The 14,372-nt window shown below is 54.4% G+C and overlaps 4 protein-coding genes across 4 annotated transcripts; 2 read left to right on the top strand and 2 right to left on the bottom strand.

Annotated features, from left to right (window-relative positions):
• Window positions 1–1,268: 1,268 nt before the first annotated feature.
• On the top strand, window positions 1,269–2,528 carry FITM1 (fat storage inducing transmembrane protein 1). Its single transcript, XM_068534715.1, has 2 exons — window positions 1,269–1,534; window positions 1,916–2,528. The coding sequence occupies exons 1-2, from the start codon at window positions 1,269–1,271 to the stop codon at window positions 2,526–2,528; spliced, it is 879 nt and encodes a 292-aa protein (XP_068390816.1).
• A 2,020-nt stretch (window positions 2,529–4,548) lies between these two features.
• Window positions 4,549–7,362, top strand: PSME1 (proteasome activator subunit 1). The gene is made up of 11 exons (XM_068547264.1): window positions 4,549–4,789; window positions 5,381–5,413; window positions 5,563–5,625; window positions 5,744–5,854; window positions 5,939–5,984; window positions 6,102–6,199; window positions 6,439–6,507; window positions 6,594–6,661; window positions 6,751–6,805; window positions 6,882–6,968; window positions 7,142–7,362. Exons 1-11 carry the CDS (start codon window positions 4,751–4,753, stop codon window positions 7,220–7,222), a joined length of 750 nt encoding a protein of 249 aa, XP_068403365.1. The 5' UTR covers window positions 4,549–4,750; the 3' UTR covers window positions 7,223–7,362.
• A 3-nt stretch (window positions 7,363–7,365) lies between these two features.
• Window positions 7,366–9,591, bottom strand: EMC9 (ER membrane protein complex subunit 9). The gene is made up of 5 exons (XM_068547267.1): window positions 9,317–9,591; window positions 9,099–9,175; window positions 7,945–8,014; window positions 7,760–7,854; window positions 7,366–7,597 (listed from the first exon to the last, which is right to left on the bottom strand). The coding sequence occupies exons 1-5, from the start codon at window positions 9,512–9,514 to the stop codon at window positions 7,417–7,419; spliced, it is 621 nt and encodes a 206-aa protein (XP_068403368.1). The 5' UTR covers window positions 9,515–9,591; the 3' UTR covers window positions 7,366–7,416.
• A 1,214-nt stretch (window positions 9,592–10,805) lies between these two features.
• Window positions 10,806–14,128, bottom strand: PSME2 (proteasome activator subunit 2). Its single transcript, XM_068534709.1, has 11 exons — window positions 14,002–14,128; window positions 13,659–13,691; window positions 13,162–13,224; window positions 12,831–12,917; window positions 12,696–12,726; window positions 12,512–12,609; window positions 11,852–11,920; window positions 11,630–11,697; window positions 11,411–11,465; window positions 11,024–11,110; window positions 10,806–10,933 (listed from the first exon to the last, which is right to left on the bottom strand). The coding sequence occupies exons 1-11, from the start codon at window positions 14,047–14,049 to the stop codon at window positions 10,853–10,855; spliced, it is 720 nt and encodes a 239-aa protein (XP_068390810.1). The 5' UTR covers window positions 14,050–14,128; the 3' UTR covers window positions 10,806–10,852.
• Between the last annotated feature and the right edge of the window lie 244 nt (window positions 14,129–14,372).

Raw genomic sequence — 14,372 nt, 5'->3', positions numbered from 1 at the left:
AAATTCAGGACAGAAAAAAAAGTTTAACCTTGTGATCACAGGAAATGTGTAAAAATTGTTTCAAATTATCTACTTTTGGCAGAGAAATGTGATCAAAGACTTTCAGGCATAAAAACATTAGGATAATTTCAGTGGGGAAAGAATGGAAATGTTATTTCTGACTCTTAAGATCTTGTCACATGTTTTTAAGTGAAAAACGGTGAGGTATATAATCACTGTAGTGTTTAGATTCCATTGGATATATTTAAAAGAGTGATAAAGATAGCTTTACTTTTGAAATGTCAACATATACGATACACTGGAAATTATGTCCTTTGCAACTATTTAAAATTACAATGAAAAATGTTGTGTCAACTTAAAAATGTGTGAGTGCTTCTGTAGGTCTTCAGGTATAGGATCCCTGAGCACAGACTATGTCAAGGTATGGGCTGTAGGATCTGGAAGGATCCTGATTGGTTAATCCATCTCGGTCAGTTTGCAGATGATGGCACTGAGGACCAAGGATGGTTAGTTGATTTTCTCAAAGTCACAGAGTTGGGCCAGAACCCAGGTGCCCTTTCTTGCTCATTCCTTTCACTACTTCATGGGCCTCCACTGTGCTCTGAGATCCCACCACCAGTTTTGAGGAATGAGGAAGGAAGACAGAAAGGGATCTCAAAACAGTTACTGAATATCAGGGACTTCCCTTGGGTAGGTTGCTCACCGCCCTATGGGTCCAGCCTCAGTGGTCAGGCTGGGAGGCCAAGTCCCAGGGTAATTGGTTGGGGGACACAACCTAAGGATTTGATGGACTCCAGGCTGGGGATCTTCCTTCTAGGGTCTCCACCACCCATCACCTGGGAGTGAACTTGATCTTCGGGGCTCTGAGAGTCCAACCTGGGCCGGGTGGGGGTGACTTTGGCTGACCAAACAGAGACAGGCAGACCCAAACAGGCCATGGCCAAAAACATCCCATGTTTTGGGCGTGGCCCTGAAACATGAACTAGGACATGGTTCCAGCCAAGAGGGTCAAGGAGGCACAGGACTAACAGGGAAGGACACAGGCTGCTGTCAGGACACACACCCAAGGCGAGAACACTGCTGACGTGGCAGCCCTCCGCCTCAGCCCCTTACTGCCCCCCGCCCCTCTCCCCCGCCTGCCAGCTGCCAACAGGGCTCTGCCCTGTGTCTGCCACACCTGTCACTGCCTGTCCTTGTCCAGGGGGAGCCCCGTCAGCCCCTCCTCAGCTGCCCAGCAGAGCAAGCGGTTAGTGGGGAGGGGAGGGAACATGGAGCGGGGGCCAGTGGTGGGGGCAGGGCGGGGGGCCGGGGCCCAGATCTGGGCACTGCTGGGCCGCTTGGTCAGGGTGCTGCTCTGGGTGGCCTCTGCTTTGCTGTACTTTGGAAGCGAACAGGCTGCCCGCCTCCTGGGCAGCCCCTGCTTACGGCGCCTCTACCATGCCTGGTTGGCAGCAGTGGTCATCTTCGGGCCCCTTCTGCAGTTCCATGTCAACCCTCGGACCATCTTTGCCAGCCATGGCAACTTCTTCAACATGTGAGTCCACTAGAGGCCGTGGGCGCTGGCGGCCTGGGCTCTGGGATCCCAGCTCCCTCCTCCAGCTTTCTGTGCTCCTGCCAGTCCAGGACACTAAAAATAGGCTAGGAGGTTGAGGAGAAGGTCAGAGGGGGAGGGGAACAGAGTCATGGGGGTACAGGAGCAGCGCCGAAGAGGAAACATGGGCCCTAGAAGGCTGAGTGGGCCGCTAAGGAGATGGCCAAGTTCAAGGGGATGGGGGGAGAGGGGGGAGAGGGCCCAGGAAACAGAGAACCGGGAACGACAGATGCGACTGGAGGCAGAGCCGTGATTGGGAACGTAGAGCAGGGTGGGGAGGTGGGGCTGAGGGGTCTCAGCAGCCTTCCCTCTTCTCTGCCACAGAAAGTTTGTGAATTCGGCGTGGGGCTGGACGTGCACCTTCCTGGGGGGCTTCGTGTTGCTGGTGGTGTTCCTGGCTACACGGCGCGTGGCAGTGACTGCCCGGCACCTGAGCCGCTTGGTGGTTGGGGCAGCCGTGTGGCGGGGTGCCGGCCGGGCCTTCCTGCTCATCGAGGACCTGACGGGCTCCTGCTTCGAGCCTCTGCCCCAGGGCCTGCTGCTCCGCGAGCTGCCGGACCGCCGCAGCTGCCTGGCAGCCGGCCACCAGTGGCGGGGCTACACCGTCTCCTCCCACACCTTCCTGCTCACCTTCTGCTGCCTGCTCATGGCCGAGGAAGCAGCAGTGTTCGCCAAGTACCTGGCCCACGGGCTGCCCGCCGGCGCACCGCTGCGCCTTGTCTTCCTGCTCAACGTGCTGCTGCTGGGCCTCTGGAACTTCTTGCTGCTCTGCACCGTCATCTATTTCCACCAATATACTCACAAGGTGGTGGGCGCCGCGGTGGGCACCTTTGCCTGGTACCTCACCTACGGCAGCTGGTATCATCAGCCCTGGTCTCCAGGGATCCCGGGCCATGGGCTCTTCCCTCACCCCCACTCCAGCCACAAGCATAACTGAAAGAAATAAAGGCACTTCGGGCCTGGATCTGGCTCCGGCTCCGCTCATCATTGGGCTGGTGGGACCTGCAAAGGGCGGGAAGGGTAAGAAAAGAGTGTGATGGTCGCCAGGTTTCCTCAGCCAGACCTTGCTGTCACTGACCTTGAATGTCCTTGTGCTTGATCACTATCCCTCCTGTTCTTTCAGTCTCCTAGTCCCTGCAGACATCAAGCTCTTTGGGGCTCTGATGTCAAGGACTGGCACTGCCAGGTCAGGTAGCAGTGCCCTTAGGTATGGGCGGCATTCCCACTGAGCAGATGCTCCATCTCCAGCCTGGTTGATTCGTTTTCCCTGCCGCCAGTCCTGAATCCCCCTCCGCCATCCTCAGGGGCCTGCCTATCTGGGCACCCTACTCACGGACCCTTCCTACCCTGTCTTCCCGTAGGGGGTCTATATGTGCTCATTTACTTAAAAGATGTTCATTAAGCCAAGCATAGTTCCTTGCCATGTGAATAAGAAAGACAAGGTTTCTGCTGTTTGGGGGCCCATGGGTTACTGCCTGATGATAAACTCACAAATAATAATAGCAAACACTTGTGCTTACTCTGTGTCGGGCACCATTCTAAGTGTCTATAAATTCACGTATTTAGCCCCCACAACAACACTATGTGCTAGGGCTGGTAGCGTTCCCATTGTACACTTGTGAAAATGGAGGCACAGAGTTTAAGTAACTTTTTCACAACTAGTAAATATCGGAGCCAGAATTATTAACCCAGGCAGTATGGGTCTGTTGTCTGTGTTCTAAGTCAGGGATCAGCAAACTACAGCCCTCCTGTGGCCAGTGTTTGAATGGCCTGAGAGCTAAGAAATGGTTTCACATTTTCTAATGGTTGAAAAAAAATCAAAGAAGAATATTTCATGACAGGTGAACATTACATGAAGTTCAAATGCCAGTGTCCATAAATAAACTTTTATGGGAACTAGCCACGCTAATCCATTTAACTGTTTACCTGCTACAATGGCAGAGTTGAGTAGTTGCTACTGGCACTACAAAGTCTAAAATATTTACTATCTGGCCTTTTACGGAAAAGGTTTGCCAGCCCCTGGTCTAAACCACACTATACCCCCAAAATAAACTGGCTAATATCAGAGAGATAGTGCTATGAAGGTACTAAAACAGGCTGCTTTCTAATAGACTTGGAGGGAGTTACTTTATAAGGAAGATAGAGTTCTCTCTGAAGAAGTGACATTTAAGCTGAGAATGGAATGACATCCTGAGGCAGGGGAAGGGGTGTGTCAGGCAAAGGGATTAGCAAGGACAAAGGCCCTGAGGCAGGAATGAACACATTGCAGACAGGTTCGAGAAACAGCTGGAAAGTCCAGGTATTTATAACTGAAATGAAAGAGGGAGAAAGCAGTGGAGAGTGAAGTTGAAGGGGAACAGGTGCCAGACAGGCCTTTTGGGCCAGGAAAGTCCTTTGGATTTCATTCTGAGGACAACAGGTAGCTGAGAAAGTTTTAAGCAAGAGCAAGGTGGAATCCTGCTGCTGTGTGGAGAGTGGGTTACAGAGGAATAGCGCCCACAAAGGTAATAAGAGAGCTGACCCTCTCTTATGACCCTGTGATGGGGCGATGCCAGAGTCTGAATGTCATTGAGCCAGACGATGCCCGTGGAGCCAGGGGTCCACGCTGCCAGGGCAAAGGAAGGGAGGCCAGGTCTTGCTCCAGCACCGAGAAAAGAAGGAAGAGAGCCAAATAAGCCTAATCACTGTCCCAGGACGAGCAGGAAAAGAAGAGAGCCAGAAGGCTGTCAGGAGGCAGTGAGATGGGAGGCGGGGAGTTCAGAGGCGGGCACTGGCCTTGGGGCCGGGGAGGCGGGGGCGTAGAAAGCAGGGCGGGGAGGGAGGAGGTGGGGTGGGCGGAGCCGGTAGGCGGGGAGTCGAAAGAGTGGCAGCGGCGGGGAGGCGGGGAGGCGGGGAGGCGGGGAGGCGGGGAGGCGGGGAGGCGGGGCGGCGGGGAGGCGGGGCGCTGGAAACGCGCCTCTCGGGCTCTAGGGCGAGCCGCGGCTGGGCCGCCTCCCTGAGCCCTTCCGCTCCTCGCCTCTTTCTGGTCTGTCCCCGCCTCCTCCAGTGCCTCCAGTCCCACTACCCAGGAGGGCAGCGCGGGGAGCGAGCGCTGCTTTCGCTTTCCCTTCCCCGTGCCCGTCCTCGCTCCGCGTGCGGCCCTAGGCCGCCGCCCCGGCTATGACCACGCTCAGGGTCCTGCCCGAAGCCCAAGCCAAGGTGAGCGCTGCGGGTTCGAGGAAGGGCCCATCAAGGAGGCGTGGCTCCGAGAGGCTGAGGGCGTCTGTGACCCGCCCCCCCCACCCAGCCCCCCGATTCGAGTCGGGGTCAGTCATCCGAACCCTCGTGAGCCTCCGTGCCCAGAGCACCTGAGCCCGGGGAGCCCGGCCAGGTCTGCCTGCCGGGAGAGAGAGAGGCGAGGCGGCCGAGGTTCAGCGGGGTGAGGTGAAGCGGAGCGCTGGCGTGGAGGGGAAGTCCGCTGGCCCCGGGCCCAGGCCCACACACAGACGGGGAGCGGACCCTGCCCTGCCACCACGGGAGGCCCCGGGGCCCACTCCACAGGGCGCTCCGACTCTTCCCCAGTCGCAGCGGCTCTCTTTACATCCCTCCTCCCACAGCCCTGGAGACCCTAGGGATCTGTTTCCGCTTGAACCCTTCGCCCTTCACCTCCAGGAATGTTCTCATTTCCCAAATCCCGCCCCACCTGGGTCCACTCCACCCTTCCCCAAGTCAGACCCTATACAACCCTAAGGGTCCTTGAATAGACTGGCCATAAAGCCAGCTGTCTGAAGGGCCGCCTGTGTCCCACAGGTGGATGTGTTCCGTGAAGACCTATGTACTAAGGTAAGACCTGCCCATTCATCACCCCACCCCTCCCTACCCAGTCCCACTGCTCAGCCCTTACTTGCTGGGCAGTGGCAGCCCTGCTTCACTGCCTAGGAGGGGCATTTGATTCTGACCGCCGTCCTCCCCTCCCCTTACCCTACGCACAGACAGAGAACCTGCTCGGGAGCTATTTCCCCAAGAAGATTTCTGAGTTGGATGCATTTTTAAAGGTACTGGGGCTGGGCAGGGAGTAGAGAGTAGGGACCAAAGGGAGAGCCTGGTGGGCCATGAGAGTGAGGAGGTGAGAGGTCGCCCCTGCCTCCAGCCCTTTCCCCCCCACTGCACCAGGAGCCAGCTCTCAATGAAGCCAACCTGAGCAATCTGAAGGCCCTGCTGGACATCCCAGTGCCTGATCCAGTCAAGGAGAAAGAGAAGGAGGAGCGGAAGAAACAACAGGAGGCAAGTTGGCAAGAGCTGGGAGGAGGGACCCAATACGGAGAAAATCAGCCTTAGGCCTGCCTAAGAGACACCCTCTCCCTACAGAAGGAAGACAAGGATGAAAAGAAGAAAGGGGAAGATGAAGACAAAGGTATCACTATGGTGAAAGGGACTTGTGTCTCACCTCCCAGGAGCTCCTCCCTAAGGACGCCTCTTCCCTGCCCTGCACAGTCCCAGTCATGTGACTGACCCATTGCCCACCTCCTAGGTCCTCCTTGTGGCCCAGTGAACTGCAATGAGAAGATCGTGGTCCTCCTGCAGCGCCTGAAGCCTGAGATCAAGGATGTCATTGAGAAGCTCAACCTGGTGAGCCCTCCCACTTCCACCCCCACCCTTTGTCCTCCTTCGTCCCTGCCAGTTGGGCATGGCATCTGCCAGGTCTTAGCAGGAGAGGGCACGGCAAGTAAAGCCAGAATTCCAGGCCCTGGGGTTCAGGACAGACGTGGCATACTTCCACCCACTGTGGGCAGGGAAACCAAGGAGGACAGGAACCTGGGAATTGGGTTGGGAGCTGATGGGGTTTCAATGCCGTTCCCTCCTCCCAGGTCACCACCTGGTTGCAACTGCAGATACCTCGGATTGAGGATGGGAACAATTTTGGAGTGGCCGTCCAGGTGAGGACACTGCTCCACTCCTGTGCCTTCCTTATTTCTCCTGTCCATGCTGCTTTTCCACTTTCCCCCTTCCTTTCTTTCCCCAGGAGAAGGTGTTTGAGCTGATGACCACCCTTCACACCAAGCTGGAAGGCTTCCACACTCAAATCTCCAAGTGAGTGATTGCCCACTGCTCTGCCTTCGGCTGGGACTGAGGCCTGTGCTCCCTCCTCCTCCTACTCCACACCCTTCTACTTCCCACAGGTATTTCTCTGAGCGAGGTGATGCTGTGACCAAAGCGGCTAAGCAGCCCCACGTGGTAGGTGAGGCCCAGGTCAGGGTGCATGTGGGAGGGGGACACCTTTGAAGTCAGGCCTGACCCGAGTCTCCCACAGGGTGATTATCGGCAGCTGGTGCACGAACTGGATGAGGCAGAGTACCGGGATATCCGGCTGATGGTCATGGAGATCCGCAACGCTTACGTGAGGAGGCGAGGGCAGGGGTGGGCAGAGGCAGCTTTCCCAGGCCACCCACTCCCTGACCCTGCGGGCTGGGGGTGAAGGGTAACAAAGCTCGACCTCTCCACAAGGCTAGAAATGGGGCACAGAGCCACTGGGGACCTGCGGCTGACCCCCACTCCTCCCTGGCCCCATAGGCTGTGTTATATGACATCATCCTGAAGAACTTCGAGAAGCTCAAGAAGCCCAGGGGAGAAACAAAGGGAATGATCTATTGAGAGCCTCCTCTCATTCTGTGATGGGTCCAGCAGAGACCTTCCTGACTTTCACAGGGGACTCCAGACTTTCCCCACCTTCTGTCTGTTGAGGTTTCTCCCTCACCTTGCCTCCCAGGCACAATAAATATAGTCATACCATCGCCCAACAGCCCAAGTTTCTTTATTGGATCCTGAGCCTCCCCTCTGGCCCTGGCTCAGGTATTTCCATTTGTGGGACCAACCCACTGGGTGATTTGGGCGTTGAGCTTCTGGTTGGTCCAGTCCTCCCGGATGTCGTCAAGGTGGCAGTCAAAGTCCACAAGGTGCTGGTGGGCCCGGCCCTCTAGTAATGCTCCCACCATCTGCCGTGACTCTTCCCAGTCCCTCCACATCACTCTGAAATAATAACCCCCATGGAGGTCAAACTCAGCAGGCAGAGGGACCAGACACTTGGCAGAGGTTAGCTTCTAGAGAAGGACGCTTAGGGCAGAACCAACAACAGAGGAGGCTCAGGAGCTGTGGGCTTCCAAGAAGAGGTGGAGGGAGTGGGGCACTCACAAGTTCTTGTCCTTGGGGACCCAGCAGAGACCATGGCTCTCCAGGACAATAACTGGGGGCACGTGAGGCTGTGGCACCAGTTTCTGATTATCCAACTGTGTGGACAAGGAAGGGCAGGTGAGGGTTTCGAGGATTCCCCCTTCCTACTTTCTTTCCAACTCCCCAGTCTGAAACACAAGCCTCACCATAATAAGTACTGCATCAGGGAAGAATTCTGCAATCCGCCCAGCGATTTTCAAGGCCAAGGGCCCAGGGCTGTGTAGAAGGAAGATCAGAGTTGTGAAGAGCCTCCTGTGGGCAGACCCCGTCCATCTGAGCTGGGCCTCCCAGGGCCCATAGACGTGGAGGCAGTGATTGCCTTTCCCTGTAGTTGGCCTGGGGGCGTCAGGCCTGCTTGACGCTTCATACAAGACTTATGCTTGAGCGCTGTGGGAAACAGGTGCTCAGACACTGCTGGTGAGAGTGGAAATCTAAGATGGTCTTTTTGGAGAGTAATTTGGCATAACCATCCAGATTTATATTGTATGTTAACCCAGAAACCCTACTTAACGAAGAATTTACTGTAATAATAGGACAGTGTCTGTAATAACAAAAAAAAAAAATTGGAAACAACCTCAATGTTTAATGTAAGGCACTAAATAAATTATGGTACCTCCATGTTCATACTATATAGCTGATAGGGTAAGGTAGATATTAGTGTAGGGATGGAAAGATGTCAAATATTTATTAAGGAGAGAAAAGCAAATTACAAAACAGTATAATTTGCTCCAAATACATGATTACTGTATAAGTAGATAACTTTTTCTGTATACAGTTGACCCTTGAACAATGAGGGGGTTAGGGGCCACAGAGCCTCCCGCAGTTGAAAATCTGCAGGTAACTTTACAGTGGGCCCTTCCTATTCTGGATTCTGCACCGGGATTCAACCAACCTCAGATCCTGTAGTACTGGAGTACCTATTCAGTGAAAAAATTTCGCCTATTTGTGGCCCCAGGTAGTTGAAACCCATGTTGTTAAAACGGTGAACTGTATATATAAAAAGAAACTTCCTTTTTTTAGAAGCTGCTGGTTGGGCTTCCTTTGTGTTTTCAGCACTTGGGGGGCATCTCAGTTACAGCAGGTGTCAGCCTGTTATTGTCCTTGCCACCCCACCGCAGCTCCTCCAGGAAAATAACATTTCTTTATATTTTCTCACTGCCTACCCAGCCTAGTAGGTACCTTAGCTCTACAGTGGCTAAGCCTTGGATGAAGGAAAGATGGAAGGAATGACCAAGAGGGGCTCTTTTGACATCCCCCACCCCATAACCCTTAGCCCTCTGCCTCTGGCTTCCCCACTCACCTCTGGTCGTCCAAAGCTGCATTGGCATGGTAGTACCCTGCCAGTACCAGCCCGGCTTGCGCGCCCCACACATCCACCTGCCATGGGAAAGCGCCATCAGTAACTAAATCGTGCCGCCCGCCCTATGGGTGCGCACTACTGCCAAGAGGCCAGGGATGGCCTTGGGCTAGGGGTGTTGGGGGGTTTCGCGGTGGTCGGTGGGCGTCCAGCGGCGGCACCTGGTTGAGGGCGACCTCCAGCATGACAGACAGGGCCAGGTGGCTGTGGAACAGGGGCACACAGTCGGTGAGGCACAGGCATTCTCTCGACCGCGGCGCTGGCGCCAGCAATAGCCCGTTGACAGCGGCGTGCGGGTAACGGGCGGCGTGCAGGCACATCTTCACGTAGGCCCGGGCCGAGATCTCCACCTCCCCCATGGCGAGCGGGGCCCCAGCTCGCGTCCGCGAAGCCCCCTCCAGGGCCCCCAAGCCCTCCTGGGCCCTTCCCCGTGCCCCCTCACTTAGGTTCGACGGTGACGCTGACTTGACTCGAAGGCAGCCCGCCGGCTCCGGCCGACCTCAGCCCGGCGCCCGGCCCCCGGCCCCCACCCGGCCCGAATGCCGGCGGCCGGGATTGCATGTTGCAGCACAGAGCTCCGCCTCCCCCGCCCCCAAGCGGTGGCAGGAGAGCTGCGCCTGCCTTGGGGACACATAACCAGGGCTCGAAGTCGGACCGGCTTCTGGAGTCCCGCCCACGTGGTGCTCTTTGATAGGCTTAGAGGGTCTCGTTTTGCCAAATCAGCATCCAATATTGTCCCGCCATTGACTGTAAAGAGAGCTACCCGCACGCTGATTGGCTAGGCTACCCCCACTTCGGCTCTTGATTGCAAGATGGCTGCGTCTGTTACCTCTGCCTCCCGCCCCTATAGGCCCCGCTGAGCCACCTGGGTGGGGCCCGCGCCCCTCATCTGGTGTCTCCTCGAGCCGCGGAGCTTCGAATGTTGGTACGTAGCGGACAGCTCGGCTCCAACTATGGAATGAGTGGATTTGTACTCTAGAGCGGCTTTGCCACTTACTAATAAGCCGTGTCACTTTTGCAACTACAGGTTATCTGGCCCTTGCCTTCCTCAGTGTAATGACTGCAGAAATAAAGATGGCATTGGCTGAAGGAGGAGGGTAAAGGTCAAAAAGAATTTTATTGAACCATCCTTCCCATAATGTCCTGTAGCATAATTTCCTTCGCCTTAGTGCCTTGGGAGCGTTTTTCCCCCTCCCAGCCCTTGAGAAGGAGTCCAACCATTTACCCATAATTTTCCCAGTGAAACCTAATTCTCCCATTCTCCCTCCAGGCTTGCTCTGAGCTGAAGAAAGGGTTGTGCCTTTCTTCATTCCCTGACCTCAGCGGCAGAGCTTTCCCCCAGTCTGTCCAAAGCCTGATTATTCCTATAAGGGCTCTGCCCAGATGCCATCTCTTCCAGGAAGCACTCATGACACCTCCAGATGGAAATAATCTTGTGAAATTCCCCAATACAGGTTATTTTCATGGCTGTCATGGCATGTAACAGTTCCCACCCTGTTCTTTAGGATGACTTCCTAAGAACAGGATGGACCTTTAATTCATCTTCGTCTTCCTGGCACCCCTCCCTTTCTCATCACCACATTCACATTTAGTCTCTGGATATAGGTGACACTCAGTAAATGTTTTTGAATGAATGACACACACCAGAGGTTATCCACACAAAGTATAGGTCATTTATTTCCCCTCTAACCCTGGGCTCAGTACATAGATGGCTTCTCTTCACCCTTTGGGTTGACAATTTTCTCCTGGTTGCTGCTTATAATATGGTAAAGCTCAGCCTGGAAGAAGGCCAGAGGGCAACAGTCAGGTTCTTGGCCTTTCCCCTGCCCCCCTCATCCACCTCCCTTAGGGGCTTACTCCACACTCACATAGAAGGCCCTGAGGTCCAGCACCATGGCCCTGAGCTCTCCATAGGCTGCCTCGTCTCGCTCGTGCACCAGGGCCCGGTAATCCATCTGGGATGTGGAAGGCAAGGCTGAGTCAGCCCCATGGGAGGTTGGGACATTAGTCTGTTCCTCATACAGGGAATAGGTAACTTGAGGAATGAGCCCCTTCTCAGCCAAGAAATGGGATCCCAGAGGATCAAACAGAGAAAGGGGTCAAGGTTTTTGAAGCCTAAATCAGTTTTCCTGGGCTTAATATTCTCCACATTGGGAAGGTCACAAATGAGACAAGGAGGACCTCTATCCCCCACTTTCTCATCACCCCCCATCCCCAGCAGCCTCAGCTAAAAGGCTGGTGGACTGTCCACTTACTACGTGGGTCTCCTTAGAGGCCTTGGCCACAGCATCCCCACGTTCTGAGAAGTACCTGCCGGAAGCAAAAGGAGTAACCACAGGAATGGATGTTCAGCGAGAGATACTCTCTCAGACCCTTCCCAAAGCCCCGCTTCATCCCGATAGGCATGCCCAGCTTTGGGAGTCCCAAAGAAATGTCCCTGCAGACCCCGGTGCTGGCCTTCCAGCTGCCCTCACTTGGAAATGGTTGTCTGGAAGGCTTCCACTTTGGTCTTGACTGCATTTACCCTCTCCAGCACCTTCTCCTGTGGTGACAAAAGAGTGGAAAGCAAAGAAAAGCCTTCCTCTCCTCCCTCCTTCACTCACCGTCTCTCTCCTCCTCCCAGTTCTCGTCTAGCTCCTATCCCTTATTCCCCAAGTCTCTCCTTGCTGTCAGCATCCTCACACACCCTTTCTCACCTGGATTGCCACCCCAAAGTCATTTCCATCCTCAATTTTGGGGATGAGATGCTGGATCCATGTGATCACCTACATTAAGAGATATCGTGTAGGAATCATTCAACAAATCCTCTATTCTGATTACTGCTACTTCCTAATAATAGCTACATTTAACTGAGTACTTATTATATGGCAGGCACTGTGCTATGTATTATATATCTCATTTAATCTTCACAACAACCTTTCAAGGTATATATTCTTTTTTTTTTTATGCTTGTTTCAAGGTATATATTCTTATTGTACCCACTTAACAGATGAAAAAACTGAGTCACAGGATGTCTAAGTTACTTACTTAAAGTAACCAGTTAGGTAAGTGATAGAGTCAGGATTTGAACCAAGGCAGTCTCCCTCTAGGGCCCAAGCTCTTAAACCAACTCACTGTATCATAGTATTTGTGCTCTGTACCTGGTACAGCAGTAGGTTCTCAGGTTACAGAAGTGGATGCAGCACAGTCTGATTTGGGGATACCATTGTGATAGAGAACAAAAGGTATCTAAACCCAAGGCACAGAAGGAAGCTTCCTATTTGGGGAATAGTTTCCTAAATGAAGGAATTGAATCTCTGAAGGAGACCAGGGCCTGGCCTTGCTCGTTTTCTCTGTCCCCCAGTACCCAAGCTTACCAGAATGCATTTTTCTTTGAGAGTCCAGACTTCTGGCTTAACCAGGGCAAGCAAGGCCAGGACCTTCTCATTCCCAGGGAGAAAGCCGCACTTAGGGACTGTGAGAAAGAGGGGACTTAGACCCTTTCTCATCCAGTAGTCAGTGTGCCATTTCCCTTTTCCTAGCCACCCCTTCCTCTCTTACCTTCTTTCTTCTCCTGCTTATCCGTTTCCATCTAAGGAAAAAAAGGGGAAAGTAGCTTTAGAAAAGTCATGGAGGTTGGAGGGCCATCATTTACACTGGGTTTATAGCCCGAGCCCTACACCATGAGTGCCTCACCTCATCATCCTTGGGTGGAGGGTCTGGGATGGGGATGTCCAGCGGGGCCCGGAGAGAAGTCATGTCAGTCACGTTGAGGGAGTCCTCCTGCACAGAGCTCACTGTCAGGGGCTGCCCAGCCTCTTCCCCTCATCCTGAATCAGAGCCTTCCCTCCACACATCCCACCCACCCTCTGCCTCCCAACCTAGGCTCAGGTCTCACACTATCCTAATGTTCCCAGTCCACCATTTGCGACTGTTCTCTGCATTCGGAACCCAGTTGTTAGCTAGAGAGGGTGGATGGAGAGCAGAGAGGCCATGGGATGGGGCAGGAGGGGTCCACACTACTCACTTGCAAGAGCTGATTCAGGTATATGATTTTCTGAGGTAAGAATCTGTAGAGGAATTCCTCAGCCTGTGGGTTACATTGCAAGGGTCGGAATCACAGAAGACGTTCAGTGAGATGTCTGAGAAGTGGGACTGGAAGGGCCCTTGGAAATCATTGACTCCAGTACTTATAAATGAGGGAACTGGAGCCCTGAAAATTGAAGGGACTTCCCCTAGCTGGGACGCAGCAGAACCAAGGTTAGAACTGTGGTATTCCTGCTTTGGGGCCATGGCTTTTCCCTCCACACCAAAAGAGGGGAGAGGAAGTGGTGGAAGTGCGGAAGGTATTAAGAGGGGTACAAGTAAAAGTAGAGATTAATTAAGAGCTTGTCTTGGGTGGAGGCTTGATAAGTGAAGTAGGGCGCAGGTGGAGGGTGGGTTTGGGGATCAGTCTGAGAAGTTGCAACCCTCAAGTATTGGCCTAAGATTCTGGGTCAAATCGCTTGAATCCAGAAGACTTACCTCCTGGAAAAGATTTTGCCTGAAGACGTCCACCTGCACAGAGAGCGGTACCCGGATGTTGGTTAAGGGTCTCAGTTGTCCAGAGTAAGATCCCACCCCCCAGTAGGATGCCCTCCAACTTGTCCCAGTCCTTTCCCACCACAAGCCAGATTTCCCTGGAAGCCCATGCTCAGTGCAGAGATTGTCCGGAGGGCAGGAATTTGGTAATCCCCGGGCAGAAGTGAAAGCACTTAGAGAGGTTGGGAGATTTCTCTGGCACGGCCTTGGTCCCTCGGAGCACCCAGTTTGGCCTCCATTCAGGAGGGCTCCTCGGCCCCTTCCTGGCCTCCCGGCCCCCCGTTACCTGTTTGCGGGCTTCCCCGCTCAGGCGCACCCCACAAGGCTTGGCCATGCTGCTCCAGTTGCTGCTAGGTCTCCGGTCTCCCTGTTCACCGCCTGGGCTTTCGCTTTCACTCCCCACGTCCAGGCCCGCCCCCCTCAGCCCCACCCCCTTCCTTCTTTTCCCCCTCCCCCTGGAAGGCCGCAAACCGTAGGGAGCCCCTCTGCCATTCTCGGCCTGTGAGACTCGGAGAGGCGGTGCTGACTTGGTCACAAACCCAGGGGCTGTCCGGGGGAGGGGCTTGGACAAGTGGGACCGGCGGAGATGGAACAGGGGCTGTCCCTCGGAGAAGGGGAGGGGCTTAGAGAGAGGGGGAAAGAACCGTCCAAGGACAG

Source organism: Eschrichtius robustus, chromosome 1, assembly GCF_028021215.1.
Source record: "Eschrichtius robustus isolate mEscRob2 chromosome 1, mEscRob2.pri, whole genome shotgun sequence".
In the NCBI taxonomy this organism is placed as follows: Eukaryota; Metazoa; Chordata; class Mammalia; order Artiodactyla; family Eschrichtiidae; genus Eschrichtius; species Eschrichtius robustus.
Note: the sequence above shows the minus strand (reverse complement) of the source record. Positions and strands in the feature narration are given on the sequence as shown.

What these genes read in the sequence shown, in the direction of transcription:
- FITM1 (XM_068534715.1), top strand. Translation starts at nt 1,269, where the DNA reads ATGGAGCGGGGGCCAGTGGTGGGGGCAGGGCGGGGGGCCGGGGCCCAG. An exon ending in CATGGCAACTTCTTCAACAT is followed by an intron (nt 1,535 to 1,915) that starts GTGAGTCCACTA and finishes TCTCTGCCACAG; the next exon opens with AAAGTTTGTGAATTCGGCGT.
- EMC9 (XM_068547267.1), bottom strand. Translation starts at nt 9,514, where the DNA reads ATGGGGGAGGTGGAGATCTCGGCCCGGGCCTACGTGAAGATGTGCCTG. An exon ending in TGGAGGTCGCCCTCAACCAG is followed by an intron (nt 9,176 to 9,316) that starts GTGCCGCCGCTG and finishes TTCCCATGGCAG; the next exon opens with GTGGATGTGTGGGGCGCGCA. An exon ending in GCAGCTTTGGACGACCAGAG is followed by an intron (nt 8,015 to 9,098) that starts GTGAGTGGGGAA and finishes CCTTCTACACAG; the next exon opens with CCCTGGGCCCTTGGCCTTGA.
- PSME1 (XM_068547264.1), top strand. Translation starts at nt 4,751, where the DNA reads ATGACCACGCTCAGGGTCCTGCCCGAAGCCCAAGCCAAG. An exon ending in AGCGGAAGAAACAACAGGAG is followed by an intron (nt 5,855 to 5,938) that starts GCAAGTTGGCAA and finishes CTCTCCCTACAG; the next exon opens with AAGGAAGACAAGGATGAAAA. An exon ending in TTCCACACTCAAATCTCCAA is followed by an intron (nt 6,662 to 6,750) that starts GTGAGTGATTGC and finishes TACTTCCCACAG; the next exon opens with GTATTTCTCTGAGCGAGGTG.
- PSME2 (XM_068534709.1), bottom strand. Translation starts at nt 14,049, where the DNA reads ATGGCCAAGCCTTGTGGGGTGCGCCTGAGCGGGGAAGCCCGCAAACAG. An exon ending in GCGGGGAAGCCCGCAAACAG is followed by an intron (nt 13,692 to 14,001) that starts GTAACGGGGGGC and finishes CTCTCTGTGCAG; the next exon opens with GTGGACGTCTTCAGGCAAAA. An exon ending in CTCCACCCAAGGATGATGAG is followed by an intron (nt 12,727 to 12,830) that starts GTGAGGCACTCA and finishes TTTTTTCCTTAG; the next exon opens with ATGGAAACGGATAAGCAGGA.